At 40.3% G+C, this 21,693-nt stretch overlaps 1 protein-coding gene across 2 annotated transcripts in view; it reads right to left on the bottom strand.

The window, feature by feature from the left end:
- Window positions 1–4,464: 4,464 nt before the first annotated feature.
- The window catches only part of INTS10 (integrator complex subunit 10), a 1,128,594-nt gene continuing 1,111,365 nt past the window's right edge, over window positions 4,465–21,693 (bottom strand). For both annotated transcript variants that reach the window (XM_044059448.1, XM_044059449.1), the window contains one exon: window positions 4,465–4,928. In XM_044059448.1, the coding sequence (XP_043915383.1) occupies window positions 4,772–4,928 (157 nt within the window). In that variant the 3' untranslated portion in view covers window positions 4,465–4,771. The remainder of the gene's footprint in view (window positions 4,929–21,693) is intronic.

The following is a 21,693-nucleotide window of genomic DNA, read 5'->3' as shown; positions in this document are numbered from 1 at the left end:
TATACCCATTCACGCATGTCTCCACGCAGAAGACGCTCTAGCTGAGAGTTGAACCGGTCAGTGTCTTACTGTGAGGCGACAATCCCATTTATTCACTAATTTCTGAGCTGCTTATTTTCTTCCTGTTGATATCCATTTCCTAAATCCAATATCTGGTTCACTTTCAATGTACTCTTGGTTGGACTAGTCAATTCCTGTGCTTTTTTTCACTCTCTCTCAAGCATTTCCCTTTGGAACATTGGAAAAAGTTTCACTGGCATATTCTCTCCATGAGCTTTATTATCAGAAGAATAAGCAGCAGAATTCCCTTCTGTTTGATAACTCATTTGTTGTTGGACAAACTTTTGTATTTCCTCCTTAGCATATTCTGCATCAAAAATGACTTTACCCCTCCAGGAAAAAAATATCCTGAAGATAGCTGGATACTGCAGCTTGAATCTCACACCTGTTTCTTGACATTCCCTGACTGCTTGAATAAATTTACTCTGAGTAATCATTTTCCACAAACACTCTACCGTTTCAAACTTTTAGTACTTTGTCCTTCCAACACAGTTTTGTCATTATCAACTTTTCAGCTGGTAGGATTGCATCTTAACTACTAACACTCTTGGCTGCTTTCTCATGGACAAGTTTGGAGCATACACTTAATGTGCCCATTCAGTTAACAGCTCCTACTGTAGAATAACAGTCCAGTTGCTTATTTTTGCTTTCATAAAATTAATAGTTTGTTCCTTCCAGTTTCTCTGGTACAGCAGAAAATATTAGGTTTTCCCTATATACTGTTGATGAATTCTACCATTTTTTGAAACATCTCTTACCATAGGAGGTTCATAGGATCATATGAGGTTACTAGGCTATTGGCCTTGATGCCCTTATAAGCCTAGCCAAGAGTTTAGGCCATGTTTAAACAAATCAGCATCAAATGCTCCTGCCCAGCAGGGACACGGGTGGAATCCCAGGGGTTATATTTTATGTTTCCCATCCGGTTATCCAGGTTGCGCTTAAAAAGGGGTAAAGAGGTACTCTGCTTGATATGGAGAGGGAGTCTATTCCATAGATGGAGGAGTCTCTGGGACACAAATCTGTCTTGCCAACAAGTTTTATTGATATCACAAATCAGGTTGAGGCCAAGCATGTGGGTTACTCAAGTGGAGCTTGACTTGCGGATATGCAGCAGTTCCATCAAGGTGGGGTCTGTGATCGCCTTGTATGCCAATCAGAGGTCACCTCTGAGGTGTCTGTATGAAACTGAGTAGAGGGATATGGCTTTTAGCCTATCTGTGTATGATAGATATTTGAGGCCCTGGATTCTTCTGGTGAGGAACCTGTGTGCTCTCTCCAGCTGCTGAATGTGCTTTGTGAAGTAGATGCCGAAAGGGGTGTTGTACTCAATAATGAGCCTTATAGAAGGCTTTCCATGCAATGGAAGCAACATGGTGGTCAAAAGTCGGGTTGCTATCCACCTGGGTGCCCAAATCCCTCATGACTGATTGCGTGCTTAGGGCATTTGTTATTAATATGATAATTTGTGGGGATGTCACTCTCCCCACAGGGGATGATGATGCATTTTTGGTATTCAGCTTGAGGCCATGTTTCTGGCACCAGTCATTTGTCTGAGTGAGACCCTCTTGGAGGATGTCCACACCACTAAGGGAACTGATGACAGCACCCAGCTTGCAGTCATCTGTAAATCTGGTCAGCCATAGCCCACTGCATTTGGCCTGCACCTCAGAAAAGTATATCCCAAATAACAGAGGCCCCAAGACTGAACCCTGGGGTATGATGCTTGTTATGGGTCTATTGCTTGAGGTGGCTTCCCCTATTTTGACTACGTGGTTTCTATCAGTGAGCCAGTTTGCTACCCATCTGGTAAGATATGGATTGATGCCAAGTTGAGAGAGTTTATCTATTATTACCGAGTGGGGAATAGTGTCAAAGGCTTTGGCCAGGTCAAGGTAGGAGGTGCGCACCGTCTTCCCCTTGTCCATGGCTTTGGTGACTGTCTCAAAGAAGTTGATTAAATTTAGCAGACATGACCTCCCCTTGATAAAGCCAAACTGTGTAGGATCAAGTGATTGGAGGTTGCCAATGCCCTTGTTAATGAGATCCATGATAATCCGTTCCATAGCCTTGTAGATCAGGCTAGTTAGGCTGATGGGCCTATAATTTCTTGGATCGATGGATGCTCCACCTTTGTGTAAAGGAATGATAGTGGCTGTCCTCCACTCAGCTGGGATGAAGCCAGTACTCAAGCTTTGGTTGAATAAGGTGCCTAATGGTGCTGTAAGTTCCTGCCTGAGTTCACGTGGGATGTAGCCTGGGATGTTATCGGGTTCCAAGGAGGCTGTACTTTTTGCCTTTGAGAGAGCAGTGATGACCTGTTCCTAGATATAAGTGGAAGGGGGCAGGAACTGGGGATCTCCTGATTTACCAATGGGGGGTCAGAGAGGTAAAGTCTTTGCTGAATCTGTCAGCCAGCAAGTTTACTATATCTATGGCATTTGTATATGTGGTGTCCTTGACCACCAGTTCTGAACATATCTGGGTGCTTCCTTTGACATTGTGGACATATGTGAAGAAGGCCTTATGACTGTCTCTAGTAGACGTGGCCAATTTGGACTCAAAGTTTGCTATGGAGGATTTCACTAGTGCTCTTTTACTTGCTTATTCAGGCTAAGGAGACATGGCTTCCAATTTGGCACTTGCTCCATCTTGGTTAGCAATTTTTTTCCTTTTGTTATAGAGTTTATTTATTGCAGATGCCCACTAGACAAGTTTACTCTTCCTTGCGGAGGATGACTTAGTCCTGCCTGGTATTCCTGATTCCATGCATCTATATAAATGCTCGTACAGTGCTTTGGATATTGGGGCCAGTTCCTACAGATGAGGAGAGGGCTGTGAAGCTGTTTATACCATCCCTCAGGAGGCTGTAATCAGCTTTGACGAAGTTTTTATGTCTGATCCTAGCTAGAGGGGGGTTGGGGGAGATTGTGACTTTAAAGTTGACTGTTTTGTGATCGGATCTTACTAGGGAGGATGATACTATAGGGATGCTGCAGTGGTTACTCATGTTGGTTAATACCAAGTCCAAGATATTAGCACCTCTTGTGCGGGTATCGACTAGCTGTTCCAAGGCATTTCCATTGACAAAATCAAGAAATCTCTGGGCATTTCTGTTCAGGCATGAGGAGTTCTTCCAATCTATGTTTGGGAAGTTAAAGTCACCCAGGTTCAGGGTAAAGGGTTGAACCCCGACAGATACGAATAGGTCCAAATAGGCGGATTGGGTATCTTGAGTCAGATATGGGGGCTGGTAGCCAGGAATGATTTGAATAGGGGTCTTGTCAGTGGTTAACTGCACCTGGAGTGTCTCCTGTGCGTCATACTATTTAACCAGACTGGAGGTGTGTAAGTCTTTAATGCATATTGAAACTCCACCTCCTTTGGCTTTACTGCCCACAATTTGAGGTCTGAATGTACATTCAGCCAGCCTTTACTTCATTTCAACCTCTGACGTTTGCAGTTTTATCAGCTCATCTGAATATCTGTTTAAAGCTTCTTGCATTTTCACACCCTTCTGTAATTTGAGTTGATATACCCCTTCAGTGTTTCATTTATTTTAGTCAGCTCTGAGCACATCTGACATACTTTTTCCTCTAGATTACTGGAAGTCATGCCTTGCATCAAAGCTGGAGCTTGAACTACTTTTGGCTGAATAGCTGCAGAACTCTTCTTAGCCAGTGTTTTCTCCTCACCTTTTGTGATTTATTTTCCTTCAGGTTCTCTAAAGTTCTTTGCTGGCATCCAGGCAGTGCAATTACTAGCCAGTAACTGAAATTTACCCAAACGACAAATTCACTGGCTCTCTTTTCTGAGTTTCTGTTTCCACACTGGGAGAGCTGAAATTAAGTTGTTACTCAGTTTGCAGCTATCTTGAAAGATGTCATTCAATCTGTAATTCTATCTTCATTCTCACTATCGTCTATATTGTCACTATTTTCAGCATATTAAAGTAACTCTCACTTCTGTGCAAAGTCTGTGTATTTGTAATGACTGATGGGTCACCTTCCATGCTAGCATTTGATTTTCATCACAGTTTGTAAATACTGTATGTACAAATGATGCAAGTTATGTAATATATCTGGCTACACCAGTCAAGTGCACTGCACAATTTTTGAGTAATTAATTTTGCAGCACATCACTTCATCATTTGTCCTAAGCATTACTATGACCTGTTGGCTGCTTTGTAAACATCATCATCACTGTATGTTTTGTTTGTAGCATTTTTCCCTGGGACTCCACTGAAAATGGGACTTCCCAGATGAACATTCTCAGCTAACAAATATAAGTATATAACTCACTCACTCTCTCCCTCTAGGATAACTTAAAATCTGCCATGGTTAACAGAATTAGTTTCAACTTTCTATTAAATTCCATGTTTTTTAAAATCTCAGAAGAAAAAAATAAGTTTCTTTTTTGTTTTATTTACAAAATGTTTTACAAATTTCACTGTGTTTACAAATGATATTCATCCACAGATTTAACACACAATTCAACAATGTGTTACAAGACCATATTTCTCAGTAATTGTACAAGATGGAAGCTCTACTGGAGGAAAATTGAGGGCCTCAGAAACATAGAAGACTGCTCTTGTGTTTGAAAAACAAATATCTGGTACTGGTTTAGCGTAGCAAATACCACTGTCCCTCAATGCAACAGCACTGTAATAAACAATCTCATAATCCAATGACCAGTGGTGCCGATACCATGATCACACAAGGCCTTGAAGCAGTATGATCTTTTCATTCAAACAGAATCTTTGCAGTACCACCATCAGATTTTCACCACAGCGAGACACCTGTCTTTCCATTGCCAGGCGAAAATCCTCCTTCACTCCCTTTGTAATTCCACGAGTCACAGTATGATGCCTACAGTAAACATAACAAATCAAGTCAGTACATCACTTTACTCATGTGGTAAAGTTTACTAACTCATATATATAATAAAATGCGCTACCAGTTACTTTTAATTTAGTGATGATACCACCTCTGCAAGAAAACATGTATGATTAACAACACAAACAAACCAAGAAGAAACTTTGCAGTCTGGAGGGTGTGATGTTCACTTCCTAAATTGTTATGCACCTAGTTTATGTAATAAAAATTGAACTGTAAAATATAACCGTAAAATACGTGCTACAAAATAATCGGAGAGAAAAATAGTAGGTAGTCCACAGTTGAGTTAAAAATGAAATAACCTTTATTGAAACACACAAACAAGCGATCCTAGTTGAGTACAATGAAGAGTATCAAAAACATTCCTTTTATACACACACACACACACACACACACACATACATACATACACATATACATTATTTATATATATATATATATATATATATATATATATATAGGTTGTTTGGAGCAAGGGAATAGTTACAGAGGGTGGTTCTGTTAAGAGCAATAAAAGCATTAAACTCATTCCTTTAACAAGTCCCCCTTCCCCTTAACACCATAGTGTAAACAAAGACTGTGCTACCTAAAACTGAAAAGCTAGAGGCAAATTACAATCTAAGACCCGTTTATTATCACTTTGTATAGGCTAACCAACTAATCCAAAAGTTTATTAATTATGAAACTAACTAAAATAAATGACTAACAAAAAGATCTATCACTAGACATCTACCAAAATAAATATTAATAAATATACAAAACAAAGATCGCGTTCATATCAGATAAATACTTCATCAGGTTTGTGTGTGAAAAACAAATCATAATATGATGAACATGTGTATAGATATACAATTGAAAACCTAAGTAGGATTAAAAACATAAAAATAATTGTTAAGCTGGAAATACAGTGATAAATGTTAAATAAAGCACTGAAGTCCTACTTTCCCGGAAGAAAGCTATGGTGGCTGTAATACCTAAAGATGGCAAATGCCCATCAGACCCATCTTTATATAGGTCCACTACAGCTATAAACCATGATTATAAAGTGTTTATGTCTATGAATGACAAAAGTGTTGCCAAAATTGATAGATATGGACCAATGTGGTTTTGTGCAGTGGAGGCAAACATTTAACAACATTAACAGAGCAATGATGATACAGATGGAAGCGGAATGTAAGAAAATAGTGGTACTGTTGGTGGGTCTTGATACAAAGGAAGCATTCAACAGAATAAACTGGGATTTAATGAGTATGGCAATGGAAACATTTGCATTCCCTGATATGCCTTGATCAAGGTGACCATTTTATTGCAGGAATTAAACTGGGACACTTAAGCTACAACCTATTTCCAGGCCTACAGCCCTACACTAATCCTTGCAACCTACATACGGAACTTGCCTTGCAACACTAAATTCACATGATAGTTATGTAACTTGTATTACTCATGTCAGATATCACTAATTATGTCTGATAAGTTAATAGAACAGCAATTTTTTTAAGTTCCAAAGAGTCCAAAGTTTTTTTTTTAATACTTCCTAGTCTAATAAGGTATTAAGCTTAAGTCTGATTGATACTATATAAATCCCTGGCTGAACATAACGCATTACAAGAAAATAAGGTCAGGACAGTGATAAAGCTGAAACTGTAGCCAGGTGCACGAATCCAATAAATACAACTCCAAACAAACGCCAGACACTTTAATAAAACAACAAAGCTTTCAGATTACAAATCCTTCTTTAGTGTTAGAATACCTATACTGAATTATAAATCCTTAAATAGTCAATTAAACAGTCACATGATAACAGCCAGCCTATAAACACAAAAATATACAATAATCATTTAATTACTTTAAAACTGCTTCTATGTATAAAAGTATATATTAAATATACATAATAAAATTCATACAACCATTCATTATCTTACTTCTTTCTGCTTTTTAACTAATATTGGTTTAATAGTAAGTGCATTATTTAGTCCTGGTTTCATATCAGCTCTCAATCTAATTATCCAGGTATATTCTCTATTCTCTAGAACATTGTTTAGGTCCCCACCCCTAATCTGCTTATGTACTATGTCTATTACTCTAAATTTAAAGCTATGGGCACTTCCATTTGCCATTACATGCTTACTTAAGGCATTATTTTGCATTCTTATACGTATATTTGACTTATGCTCTATAATATGATCTTTAAGTTTCCTGCTGCTTTTACCAACATAAAAACATGAGTACACTGTACAGGTTGCCAGGAAAACAATATTTTCTGTATTACATGTTGCAGTACATTTAAATACAACATTTTCTTTAGTTATTGGATGAATGTGAGAGCGATGCGTGAGTGAATGCGTGTATGAATGAGGAAATGGGTGTGTGAGTGAATGAGTGTACAAATGCGGAAGTGGGTGTGAGTGAATGCGTGTACGAATAAGAAAGTGGGTGTGTGAGTGAATGCGTGTACGAATAAGAAAGTGGGTGTGTGAGTGAATGCATGTATGAATGAGAAAGTGGGTGTGTGAGAGTGTTCGGAAAAGAATGAGAGCGATCTGTGTTTGAATGCATATATGAATGAGAAAGTGAGTGTGTGAGAGAGAGATCAATGTTTGAGTGAATGCGTGTATGAATGAGAAAGTGGGTGTGTGAGTGAATGCATGTATGAATGATAAAGTGGGTGTGTGAGTGAATGCATGTATGAATGAGAAAGTGAGTGAGATCAATGTGTGAGTGAACACATGTATGAATGAGAAAGTGGATGTGTGACTGAATGCGTATAGGAATGAGAAAGTGGGTGTGTGAGAGAGTGATCAGAAGAGAGTGAGAGCGATGTGTGAGTGAATGCATGCATGAATGAACAAGTGGGTGTGTGAGAATGAGAGCGATGTGTGAGTGAATACATGCATGAATGAACAAGTGGGTGTGTGAGAGTGAATGCGTGTTTGAATGAACAAGTGGGTATGAGAGAGTGAGAGCGATGTGCGAGTGAATGTGTGTATGAATGAGGAAGTGGGTGTGTGAGTGAATGCATGCATGAATGAGAAAGTGGGTCTTTGAGAGTGAGAATGCAGTGGGGGTGAGAGGGGCGGTACTTTTGAGACTATTTACTTAAGCTGATTTACCTTTGGAGACGTTTCTTTTTTAAGAATGGGACCATTCTTTCTGTATCACGTCAAGCACTCACACACGTCCTGCCTGCCTGCGCAATTTTAATTTTTTATTGCAGGTTCAGTAAGTCTGCCGAGTGTTCCATTCCAGTATGGTGTTTGAATTGAAAATTCAGCCATTCTTACTGCTGCTGCAAGTTGTTGCCAACAAGTGTTCTGTTCCAGTGTGTTTGAACTGGTGTCAAGTTCAGTAAGTCTGCCAACAAGTGTTCCATTCCAATGTAGTGTTTGAATTAAGTAAATTCAGCCATTCGTATTGCTGCTACTGCCAAGGGGGTGTATTCATATTGCTGCTGTGTGTGCGCTGTCAAGGGGGTGTATTCATATTGCTGTTATGCTGATGTGTGTGTGTGTTGCCAAGGGGGGGTGTATCCGTATTGCTGCTTTGCTGCTGCGTGTGTATTGCCAAGGGGGTGTATTTGTATTGCCGTGTGTTGCCAAGGGGGTGTATTCATATTGCTGCTGTGTGTGTTGCCAAGGGGGTGTATTTGTATTGCTGCTGCTGTGTATGTGTGTGTGAAATGCCACAGTTAGGTATAACTGGTGGTTAGGGTTACTCAGGCTCAAACCTTGTACCTTATGTACAAGGATCAAGAGCCTAAATTCTCTACCCCATACCACCACTTGTGATTCAAGGAGTTGAGTCCATAGCTCTCAACTGTCCAAATTGTCACAGAATGTCTGACTCATAATTTTGGTCTGTTTCTCTTAAAATTTGTGGTTTTCTGGCAAATCAGTGAGAAATGAATTTACTAAATGATAACCATTTAAGTTTCAGTCTTTCAGGAAATGCATGGTAACACATATTATTCTACCAACTTTCTAACATTATACAAGCAACATTTAAAATGTGTCCCTGTTTTTGGGCCTTTGCCACCCCCCCCCCTTAATAAATTTTGGCTTTTTCCAGGTTTCTTGTAGGGCAAAGTTAAGAGATATAGTTGAGTGTCAAGTGGATTTTACAAGGAGCTGAGCTTCAGGGGAAGAGAAGTTTAGTGCTGCTTATGCCAAGTCTGTTTGTACTGTTAGTAGCACAACGGGTAGTATGCTTGTTTTTGATGAAGAAGGCTGTGGTTTCTTCTCCCACAGTATGTAGACAGATCGCTGATACTGTTCTGTGTTGTACTTTTAAAGAGGGTGGAGCTGCAGTCCTGAGAATGTCCTTCTTTTGTGGAGATACCTAGTAACTATGAACTTGTTATCAGTTTGCCATACATTCAAAGAGTTAGTGTGTGCTGTAGGGCTAGCTCTCAAACAATCACTGTCAGCTTGCGCAGAGAGTGCCTCCTACTGTCTCCCTGTTTGCTTACATACCACATAATTGTGGTGTTGTCAGAAATATTCTGAAGAGGACCTGGGTCCCAAAGATGATGCAAAGACTTTATGGCATGAAGAGCAGCCAACATTTCTTTGATACTGATGGCTTTGAAATGTCTAATTCTCCCACAGTCCTTACACTTTTACCACCTTTGAAACTGCTTCCAAAGCAAAATCTGAGAAATCTGTCAAAACAAATTATGGTAGAGAAGGAGGAGAGAAAAAAGGCAACCTGGATTGCTAGCCATCTGAATGCTGTTCTGATTCAATAAAGCTGGAGATTGGAATTTGAAAATCCAGAGTATGAGAATATTGGGTTCACATGTTTTAGAGGTACAACTGAATTTTTTTCATATGTAGCCTGGCAAAGAGAATCCTGAGACTCATCCATGTTACGAGGCCCAGTATCCTAAGAAATTCTGTACTTTGAGACTGGTGAGAAAAGTTCAGGAAAACTTCCAGATAGAAATCTGCCCTCTCTTTAGAAAGGATAGCCTTTTGTAAGACAGTGTCTATCAGGCAACCTAGAAATGCAATCCTGTCTCATGGAGCGAGGGAGGATTTTTTCATATTAATCTGGAATCACAGTTATTCTAGGAGGAAGGATACCTCTGTTAAAAACCTGACAACTGGGAAAATACTCTGCACAAATAATTAAGTTGTCTAAGTAAGGAAAAATGTGGATACCTTGCGATCTTCAGTGGGCCACAACTGGGGCTATACACTTTGCAAATATATATAATAAAAGCCAAACCACCAGTCTGACCGAACAATGAAGGAAACCACCAGCAATTAGCGAAAAACACAGTTTAATATCGCTTTTGTTTCAAAAGGCTTCTTCAGAATGAAAATGCACACAACAGCATTCCCTTATATATCAAATCAAATTAATTACCTAATAAAACAATCAATTACTTACAGTGCACTAGCAGAAGGAATACAGTCATTTAAAGGCACACATCCAATAACATAACATAGACAGCTCATTTTACAATCTTCAGTCTTCTATTCTTCAGAAAAGATTTAATATTCACTGAGTCATTAATACCATTTTTTGTCAGCCCCTAACCTGAGCTGCCACATAGTTTCTCTTTGTTCCAATTGGTCCTTATAGGACCCCCCCCCCCTTATATTTCTAACTAAATGTTCCAGAACAGCAAACAGAAACTTTTTAAAACCACTACATGTAACAGAATATTTAAATAGAGCATTGTTGATGTTCTTAGTTCTAATACAATAATAGTGCTCTTTAATTCTTTTACTAAGTGGTCGTGTGGACATACCTACATAAATTCATTGCACACAGAACAAACAGCAAGATAGACTATGACACTAGTATTGCAATTGTATACACCATCAAAGGAAAGTGTCCTGTTCAAATAGGGTAAATCAATATAGGGTCCCTCTAAGATAAAACATGAAGAACAAAAAACAAATTTATACATCCCCTTACAGCATCTGCTGTAATCAGGGGTACTTTTATATATGGAGTCAAATTGTAAACAGTTTTTTTATATACAAAATTGGGTCTATCACCTACAACGTGCACTAATTCACTATTTCCACGTAAGATGTTCCAGTTTCTAGTAATAATGGACCTGATGTTAAATGCATCAACAGATATATCCAAAATACAAGAAGTTGCAAAAGTATTTGTGTTAGTGTTGTTAGAACTTGAATTGTTAACACTTGTGACTACATGTGGCTTATTTACAATAGTAGTAAAACCATTTTTCAAAATTGGTGGAAAATCAGTAGCCCTTCTTGTCCTGATTTCATTAGCTGGTTTCCCAAGTAAATCTGAGGGGTAAACTCTAATCAAAAACATATTCTGTATAAAGCTGACTTCTTATTCAAAATCAGCTTCTGCAGAAATCATTCGTGAAGCACGAATAAACTGACCCTTCGGTATATTATTTTTCATAAAAACAGGATGGCTGCTCAAATAATGCAAATAACTATTAACAAAAGTCTCCTTCCTGTGTATTTGACTCTTGTAACAATTATTAGAAGTATCCCACATCAGGGTAACATCCAAAAAATGCAATGATAGTCCAGCATTCCCCAACACAAATTAAACAAAAATCACTAGAATTATTAATTTGTTTGTGTCTTTCAGCTTTTCCCAGTTAGGGGTCGCCACAGCGGAACTCCGGTCCGCTAATGATTGGCAGTTGATTTTTACATACCGGCTTGCCAGGCCTGATGCACAACCTTCAATGAAGGTACGCCCATTCACGCATGTCTCCACGCAGAAGACGCTCTAGCTGAGAATCGAACCGGACAGTGTCTTACTGTGAGGTGACAACGCTACTGGAATTATTAATACTATCACAAAAAGAATGAACCTGGTCTATGCCACCTTCCAGGATAAAAAAAAACAAATCATCCACATATCTGTCATAAAAAAACTACATGATATTGCTCCATAATAGGTCTGAGTACACTATGCTCCCACCACCCAAGAACTAGATTGGCATAAGCCGGGGGGCCGCAACAGACCCAATAGGTACCCCTCTTGGCTGCTTGTAAATTTTCTTGTTAAATAGAAAATAATTGTTATTAAGCACTAGCTCTATTAAGATGCATAAAACAAATATGCTGTCAGAATGAAGGTTGGCTACATTTCCTAAGAACTGTCTAACAAAATCAACCCCTTGGATCATGGGGGATGCTCGTAAACAATGATTGGATATCCACTGTAAACAAAATGTTCTTCTTAGAATCAAAGGAATATACAGAACTGAAAGTCCTAATCAAAACCAAAAAATGCCATGAGTCTTTAATAAATGAACCTAATTCTTGGACTAGTGGGTTTAACATATAGTCAACTACTAAATAAATACCTTCTGTGACTGAATTAGGTGAAGATACTATGGGCCTAAATGGGGGGTTTTCAAAATTTTTGTGAATTTTGGGGATGCCAAACATGGTCCCCAAAAGTGGATGTTCAACTAACATAAAATCATACGTCATTAGTAATATACCCATTGACCCACAGATCATATAAAATAGAATGCATACTGTGATATGCCTTTAAAAAACATCTGTTGATTAACTAAGGGCTATTCAGTCGCAATACTTAGCATATTTTCCATAGAGTTGACATACTTATCTTGTTCAAGAATTTCCAGCCCCCCCCCCCTCCCTTATCGGCTTTCATAAACCGAAGGTGGCTTAAAGACCTCAGTTCTTTTAAGGCTGTTCTTTGAGCTCTAGTAAGATTATAAAACTTATAATCTACCTTAGTATGTTGTTTGATGTCTTCACTGCAACAATTTTCAAAAACACATAAGGTGTTAGTTAAGGGGAGAGTAATGGTACTTGGTTTGGCAGACAGAGATTTATTAAACTCCATACTAGAAAAAACATAACTTAAATTTAGTTTACAACAAAACATTTTTAAATCCAACAATGTGTGTCCTAAATTCATCCTTTTGCTAGGCACAAAGTTAAAACAAAGCCCTAAAACAAATAACTGATCAGAAGTAAATGAATAACAAGACAGATTATAAATGTTTTCATTCAAAAAGTCAGTATTAGAATGTTCAGTAAATGCAGTTACTTTTTCTTGTTCCTTGTGGAAGTCTTTCTTGTTGTTGTGTTAAGCAGTATTGTTGGAATATGCATCAATGTCCCGTTGTAACTTCTTTAGCTTTCTCTGTATTAAACCCAGCTAAAATTCTTCCATAGAAAAAAGCAAAGTAGAGTAGTCCTTGTTTAACCAGGGTATATTTCTTGTAAGCTTCTGCAAATAAGCTACTGTCTTAATAATATCATTGTGTACCTCCTCAATTTGTTTCTTATTGCGACCAATAAGCAATTTTAAGAAGTCAAGCCCTGTTTTAGAAAAAAAATGACACCAATTCAGAAAAGAAGGACTCAGTTGGAAGTACACCATTACGGCATTTAAAAAAATGCAAACCCTTAGGTACTACTTCCACTTGTATGCATTTATCAAAGTACTGAGTCTCAACAACCAAAACTCTGTACTTTTTTAGTAATTTTTTGAACAAAGATAGTCTTTTAGCCTCTTTTTCCACCTATACATCCCTGCTATTAAACATAATAGAAGTTAAAGATAAATTGTAAGCAATGGGTCTGAGCCACAGTTTAAGACTGCAGTAATGTCACTAAGCACAATATTGTTGTTCTCAGAATGAAGGACTGAAGCAGTCTTATCAATTACAGTCTCCACACTTTCATCTTCTAAACTAAGTGAAGATAGATTACTTAAACCAGTCATTCTGTAATCATTTGCCAAAGTTTCAAGAGTCTTTTGCATGTCTTTCATAGTACACACCAACATGGAAAGCAGGTCGGAATCTTGAAAATCAGACGTACCAGGTGTAGGATAAACAGACATCTCCAAAAGTGGGTCCTTGTTCAGGCCAGCCATCCACAGGAAAGACACATCAACTAGGAAAAACAACAGTCCCAAGGATGAAGCAGCAGCAAAAAAGTACAGTTTTGTACCTACCATAAATGTAGATGTCCGAACAGGATAGCATCTGCAGTCCTAACAAATGGGTTGTCCTGTCGTCAGGCAGCCCTTCGGTCGGCCGGATTCCAAAGTCTGGGTCTGGCCTCGGCTGGTGTCGCACTTCACCCGACGTCATCTCTGCTGGTCTTCAGGTATAAAGGCATCAGCCAACGCCATTTTCCTCAGTGTTTCTTGCCCCAGATGCCAGTAGCCCTCTTGGATAGCTAAATTTTTGGGTAAATGCCAATGTTTCCCAAAAGTAGAAGGCAAACACAAAAAATATACATGTATGTACATATATACAAACAAATACACCATAAGAGATCCCCCCCCAGCTAGCTATTAGGTGGGCAATACCCTAGGAGTACCACAGAGGGGAAGGAGGGTGGGTAATCCTGACTGCAGATGCTATCCTGTTCGGACATCTACATTTATGGTAGGTACAAAACTGTACTATGTCCTTCAAGGATGCATCTGCAGTCCTAACAAATGGGTAGAATACCATAGCCAAACTAGGGGAGGAGGAATAAGAATTATGGTGTAGTTAGGATCCCTTGCAACACAGCAGTGGCAAACCCTGCTCGGGATCTAGAGTATAGAGGTAAGTTATAATGCTTGGCAAATGTATGCACGGAGGTCCAAGTAGCCGCCTCAATAATGTCCTTGGTAGCCACTCCTCGTAAGAAGGCTGTGGTAGTGGCTGTAGCCCTTGTAGAATGAGGCCTTATGTTCTGTGGAATTTGCTTTCCATGATAGGAGTAACAGAATCTTATGCAATTTCCTATCCACTTGGAGATTGTCTGTTTGGAAATTGCTTTTCCTTCCCTTCCTGTTGCATAGGCTACTAGGAGCTGGTCAGTTTTTCTATTGCCCTTGGTTCTGTCCAGGTAGTAGCGCAACTGCCTATGTACATCCAAGGTATGCAGCAGTCTTTCCCCCTTGTTCTGTGGATTGGCAAAGAAGGTAGGTAGGTGGATTGCCTGGTTTAGAGACACTCTGGATACCACCTTAGGCATAAATGTAGGATTAGTTCTCATGGACACTCTATCTTGATGGAAGATTAGGAAGGGTTGCACTGCCATTAAAGCCTGTAGTTCCGAAACCCTTCTTGCTGAAGTAATTGCCAGTAGGAAAGCAGTTTTCCAGGATAGGTGTTGAAGATCTGCTGTTGCTGCTGGTTCGAATGGAGGGAGTGTCAATTTTTCTAGCACAAAATTCAAGTCCCATGCTGGTAATGGTGGTTTCCTAGGAGGTTTTACATTCTTAATTCCTCTGAGGAACTGCCTGAGTAGAGGATGCGAGAAGACAGGGGGATCGAGGCTGTATTCTGCAGAAATAGCTGATGCATGTATCTTGATGGAGGAGTAGGACAGGCCAGTATGTAGGAGCTCTGCCAAATACTCCAGGATGTTGGCAATATCTACCTTTGACACATCTTTCCCTCTTTCCGTACTCCAAATGACAAACCTTTTCCACTTTCCTGCATAGTTCCTTCTAGTAGAAGGTCTGCGGGCCTCAAGGATAATGTCTTTAACCCTTTGGGATAAATCTGGGTTGGATGCTCTTATGTAATGTTCCAGGCAGTGAGTTGCAGAGTTTTCAGGTTTGGATGCAGGATGTTGTAGTTGCTCTGAGTCAACATCAAAGGAATCAGGGGTAGAGTCCACGTTCCCCCCCGGGACATGCTCCTCAGTAATGGATACCAATGTTGTCTTGGCCAATTTGGAGCTATCAGAATTATCCTTGGACGTTCCTCTTTGATTTTCAGTAGTACCTTGTGCATCAAAGGGAGGGGTGGAAATGCATATGCTGTCAGGCCTTTCCAATTGAAGGATAGAGAGTCCACCTTCCAAGCAAGAGGGTGGTATGTCCTTGTGCAGAATTTGTTGAGCTGGTGATTGAATGGGGATGCAAATAGGTCTATTTGTGGCATTCCCCATTTCTTTGTGATGGCTTTGAAGATGTCCGGGTGTAGCATCCATTCGTGAGCATCCGAGGTAGTTCTGCTTAACATGTCTGCTAGGATGTTTTCTTTTCCCGGTACAAATATTGCCTGTAATTGAATGTTGTAGCTCAGAGCCATGTTCCACAGGTCCAGAGTCATTCGGCATAGGGGGTATGAATGCGTGCCTCCCTGTTTGTTGATGTACCACATGACTGTGGTGTTGTCTGTCCTTATCATCAATTGGCCCTCTTTGAGGAATGGTCTGAAATTCTGGATTGCTAGTTTTACTGCCAGCATTTCTTTTTGATTTATGTGCAGGTGTAGTTGTTCTGGAGTCCATAAGCCTTGAATGCACTTGTCCAGCATGTGTGCCCCCCAACCGAGGTCTGAGGCGTCCGTTGTGATGGTTTGGCTTGCTTGAATGTTGTGGAAGGACAAGCCTGGGTTTGCCTGGCATGTCTGAGCCCACCATAGGAACTCTTGTTTCAGGCATGGGATTAGTGGTATTTCGGTTTCTAAGCTGTGCTTGTGTTGAGACCATAAATTCTTCAGGTACCACTGTAGCTTTCTCATATGTAGTCTGGCATGAGGGACCAAGATTATGCAGGATGCCATGAAACCCAAGGCCTGCAGTACTTTCCTTGCTGTTAGTTTGTTCTGCTTTGCTAGTGCCAAGAAGTACAGAGGAAGTTGTTCTTGTTTTTCTGCAGTTAGAAATGCCATCTGTTTTACTGTGTCCAAATCTGCACCCAAGAATGTTATTGTCTGGGATGGTACCAGTTTTGACTTTTTTAAATTGACTGTGTATCCCAGGGTTTGTAGTAAGCAAATGACTCTTTGTAAGTCTTCTGTCAGCTTGCTTTTGTTGTCCGCTTGTATCAGGCAGTCGCCCAGGTATGGATAAATTTGGATTCCCTGAAGCCTGCAATGAGCGATTACTGATGCCAGGCATTTCGTGAACACTCTGGGCGCAGTAGATAAGCCAAAGGGCAATGCTGAGAATTGATAATGCTCTGATCCTGCAAGAAATCTGAGGTATCTTCTGCAAATTGGTCGTATGGGGACGTGCAGGTATGCCTCCTTGAGATCTAGAGTCACCAGCCAATACTCCTTGCCCAGCATGGGAAGAAGTTGGTGTAGGGTCAGCATTTTGAATTTTGGAACGATGATGAATGTGTTTAAAGTGGACAGGTCAAGAATAGGTCTCCAACTGTTCTCTTTTCTTGGTACTAGGAAGAGTCTGGAGTAAAATCCCTTGCCCTGTTCTGTAGGTGGTACCCTTTCCACAGCTCTCATCTTTGTTAATTGAGCTATTTGTTTTAGGGCTTCTGACTTTTTATTTGGTGGCAGGTTTGGCATTCCTCTTTTTGCTGGTAAGGTGTGGAAATGAAACCTGTAGCCTTGGTCTATAGTTTGCAAAATCCAGTTGTCTCTTGTGATATAGTGCCAGTTTTTTGAAAATAAGGCTAACTTTCCGCCTAAGGGTGCTACTATTTGTTCCCTGATAGGCGGTGTTAGGGCCAAGTCACTGTGATTGTCCTGTTGCAGTGGTAGTGGTTGTATCTGTGCCTCGTTGGTTATTGCCTTGCCACTGGCGTCCCCTGTAGGCACCTCCTCTGGATTGATTTCTGCCTCTGGAATGTCTATTCCTGCCTCTCTGATTTTTAGAGGAGTCTGGAAAGGACCAATTTTTGGAAGGCCAGTTCCTGCTGAACCTTGGGGGCTGTACCTGTAAGAAATCTTTAACTGTTTGTACAGATTTTGCCTTCTCTTCCATTTTCTTCATTACTTGTTGGGCAGGAGAACCAAACAGACTGACCTTGTCCATAGGAGCATCTAATAGCTTTGCTTTAACATGATCCGACAAGACCTGCTCTTTCAACCATGCATGCCTTCTTATAACTGTGCCAGTCATGGCTGATCTAAATGAAGCCTCCAGTGCATCATAGCCACATTTTAAAGAATGGTTACTAACCTGCTGAATGTTATTCACCATTTCTAGAACATATTTCTTATCTAAGGAATCATCAGAGGACAGTTTCTTAGTTAACTGATCAAGCATAAACTCTTGGTATTGGATCATATGAAACTGACAGTTCAAAGCTCTAGCTGAGAGAGTAGCGGAGGTGTATACTTTTTTACCCCATCTCTCTAAGGACCTGGATTCCCTATCAGAAGGGAGAGGGTTTTTAGCTGAGGTCAAAGCTACTGCCTTAGGCCCCTGGGAGATAGTCTCCGGATCTGCAAAAGGAGCCTTGTATAAGTGGTGATGAGTGTCCGGTACCCTGTAGAACCTGTCGGGCTTAGCAGGGGCTGGAGGTAAAGTGTCAGGAGCAGTGCAAACATCATTAAATGCATCATCCACAACAGGAAGAACTGGAGGTATAGCTAAGGGCCTATGTTGTGGTAAGTGTAAAAAGGTCCTAAGCCTTTTTCTTGAATCTGAGAAATCTTGTCCCTGCCATTGGAATTGTTCTCGCATGGCATGTAAGGTTTCCCCAAAGGAAAATTCCTCTGGTGGAGAGGCAGAAGGAATAGATTCTTCAGCATCAGAATCTTCATAAGTAGAAAAAGGAGCCTCTGGATGGTCTGTAATGTCTGAGTCATCAGAAGAGTCATCTGAGGAGCCTGGCTCAGGGGGCTCTGCTCTAGGTCTCTTTTCCGGTGGTTGTGAGGCCCTGTCTGGGTGAGATTGGGATCCCCTTATTAGAGAGATGAGATCCTCTGCCAGAGTAAGCATTTGGGAACTGGAACTGGGCCTGTGAGAGGGGGGCTTAGCAGGCACTGATTTAGCAGTTTTGGCTGCTTTAGCCCTGGCAAAGGCCTTTATAGACATGGCTGCAGGAGGCCTAGCAGCACCACGTGCTGGGGTAGAGACATCCAAAGGGATGGTGTCCGATAACTCTAGAGAAACCACATTAGTAGGCAAAATTTCAGAGGCCGATTCAGCTAGGGTAGAAGGGGCCTCGGTAGTAGTCATGGATTCGGCTGTAGATTGAAACATTTGCTCGGTTTTGGCCGAAACTGAGACACTCACGGTTTGCTTTACCGTGGTTTCGGCCGAAACCGCGGACCGCGAGTGTCGGTCCTTTTCTTTGCGTTTCTTAACAATTTGGGTAGTCGGAGGATCCGAAGGCATAATGTACGCAAAGTCTGAGCCGAAAAACTGTTCAGCAAACTCCAACCGACGCCTAAGCGTTCGTCGGTTGAAGGAAGCACAGGCTAAACAAGCTGCTACGTCGTGGTCTGGGCCTAAACAAGGTAAGCAGTAAGAGTGGAAATCTTTATGAGGTATTTGTTTCCCACAAGTTAAACAGTTATTTACTTTTTCTGACATCGGCTGAGGCAAGAAAGAGTCCCCAACGGGGTACTTAGCTTTTAGAAGTCTTCGAAGTTGTATTCGGTAATATTAATCTCTGGATCTGACCGACCGGCACTTGCGAACAGCTTCTGCTTCGGGCGCCACGCGGCAAGAAAGACTGAGGAAAATGGCGTCGGCTGATGCCTTTATACCCGAAGACCAGCAGAGATGACGTCGGGTAAGTGCGACACCAGCCGAGGCCAGACCCAGACTTTGGAATCCGGCCGACCGAAGGGCTGCCTGACGACAGGACAACCCATTTGTTAGGACTGCAGATGCATCCTTGAAGGACATCTAATAAAAAAACAAACCACCAGTCTGACAGAACAATGAAGGGAAACCACCAGCAATTAGAAAAAAAAAAACAGTTTAATATCGCTTTCATCTCAAAAGACGTCTTCAGAATGAAATAAAATGCACACAACAGCATCCCCTTTATATCAAATCAAAATAATTACCTAATGAAACAATCAATTACTTAAGTACGCTGTAAGGGGATGTATAAATGTGGTTTTTGTTCTTCATGTCGTTTTATTTTAGAGGGACCCTATACGATTTACTGTGTTTGAACAGGACACTTTCCATTGATGATGTATACAACTGCAATACAATATACAACTGCAATACTAGTGGCATAGTCTATCTTGCTGTTTGTTCTGTGTGCAATGAATTTTATGTAGATATGTCCAGACAACCACATAGTAAAAGAATTAAAGAGCACTATTATTGTATTAGAACTAAGAACATCAACAAATCTCTATTTAAACATTCTATTACATATAGTGGTTTTATAAAAGTTTCTGTTTGCTGTTCTGGAACATGTAGTTAGAAATATAAGGGGGGGGTGTCCTATAAGGACCAATTGGAACAAAGAGAAACTATGTGGCAGCTCAGGTTAGGGACTGACAAAACAAACCTGGTATTAATGACTCAGTGAATATTAAATGTTTTCTGAAGAATAGTAGACTGAAGATTTTAAAATGAACTATGTTAGGTTATTAGATGTGTACCTTTAAATGACTGTATTCCTTTTGCTAGTGCATTTTAAGTAATTGATTGTTTTATTAGGTAATTATTTCGACTTGATATATAAGAGGATGCTGTTGTGTGCATTTTATTTCATTCTGAAGAAGTCTTTTGAGATGAAAGCGATAGTAAACTTTTTCGCTAATTGCTGGTGGTTTCCTTCATTGTTCGGTCAGACTGCTGGTTTGTTTTTTATTAGTTTTTGCTGCTGCTGCTTCATCCTTGGGATATTGTTGGTGCAGTGGACAGCCCAAAGAGTAATGCAGAGAACTGATAACGTGACCCAGACACACAAAATTTTAGAAATCTCTTGAAAGTGCTTGCTACTGGAATGTGATGGTAAGCATCTTTGAGATCTAAAATTACCACAAGATTCTGATCTGGGATCCAAGCTAACACTGTATGAAGGTTCCACATCTTGAATTTTGGAATTTTCATAAAAAGATTGAGAGAAGTAAGATCGAAAAATGGTCTCAAAGAATGCTCCTTCTTTGGAACCAGAAACATTCTGGAATTAAAAACTCTTTCCTATTTGATCTGCAGGGGCATGTTCTATGACTCCTGCATGTAAAGAGTGGCGCAGTGGTGCAGCGGATAACGTTGTCGCCTCACAGCAAGAGGTTATCAGGTTTGATTTTCAGCTGGGGTGCCTTCTGTGCAAAGTTTGCATGTTCTCCCTAGGTTTGCGTGGGTTTCCTCCGGGTATTGCTGCCATTTATCCAATTTTTTCTACATTTTGGGCAGTCCATCTCAGCTGGTAAAATCACTCCTTGCTTTGCAATAGCTTGCATCAAACTTAAAAAAATCCTCTTTATTTGAAGCTTCTGGCATCTTCCTTTTCCTGATGACTATTTCTTTGATCGCCAATATCAATGTGCCGAACAAAGTCACATCATTTATTGATCAGTGCTCAGTTATTGACAAGTATAAAAAGAAGATCTGGGAAATAACAGACCTTTGTTCTAGCCACAGCTGATTAAATATATCCTGGAAAAGCCCATGAATCTGCAGCAGCTTTGGCATGACCGAACTATATGCATTTAGTTCATACTTTCTCCTGTGCTACAACTGTAACAGTTACTTGGGGCCCCAGACACATTCTAAACAGCTTATTTGGTGTTTAGAAATACTTTGTAAGCATTTCCAAGCAAAAATCTGAAACTTTCTACCCTTCTCAAATTTCAGATTCTTGTGTACCTCTGCCCACTGGTCCCTGGTTACACTAATACCTAGTATTTTCTCCCATCCTATCTCTCATTTGGATCAACATAGCCTTCCTTTCTATTACAGACTTATACAGCCTTGTCCTTAAAAATCTTTCCCCACAATGGCATCACTGAAACCTTCAAGAATTCCTCCTTAATCGAGAAGTACACCTCCCACATACCTCTATATTTTATATAACTGGTCACTGTTCATTGAAACTTTTCCCTGAATCTATTCCAAATTAT

This window comes from Protopterus annectens, chromosome 17.part0 (genome assembly GCF_019279795.1).
Source record: "Protopterus annectens isolate FY-2018-M chromosome 17.part0, PAN1.0, whole genome shotgun sequence".
NCBI classification, from domain to species: Eukaryota; Metazoa; Chordata; order Ceratodontiformes; family Protopteridae; genus Protopterus; species Protopterus annectens.
The sequence above is the reverse complement of the archived record's forward strand: the minus strand, read 5'-3'. Positions and strand labels throughout refer to the sequence as shown.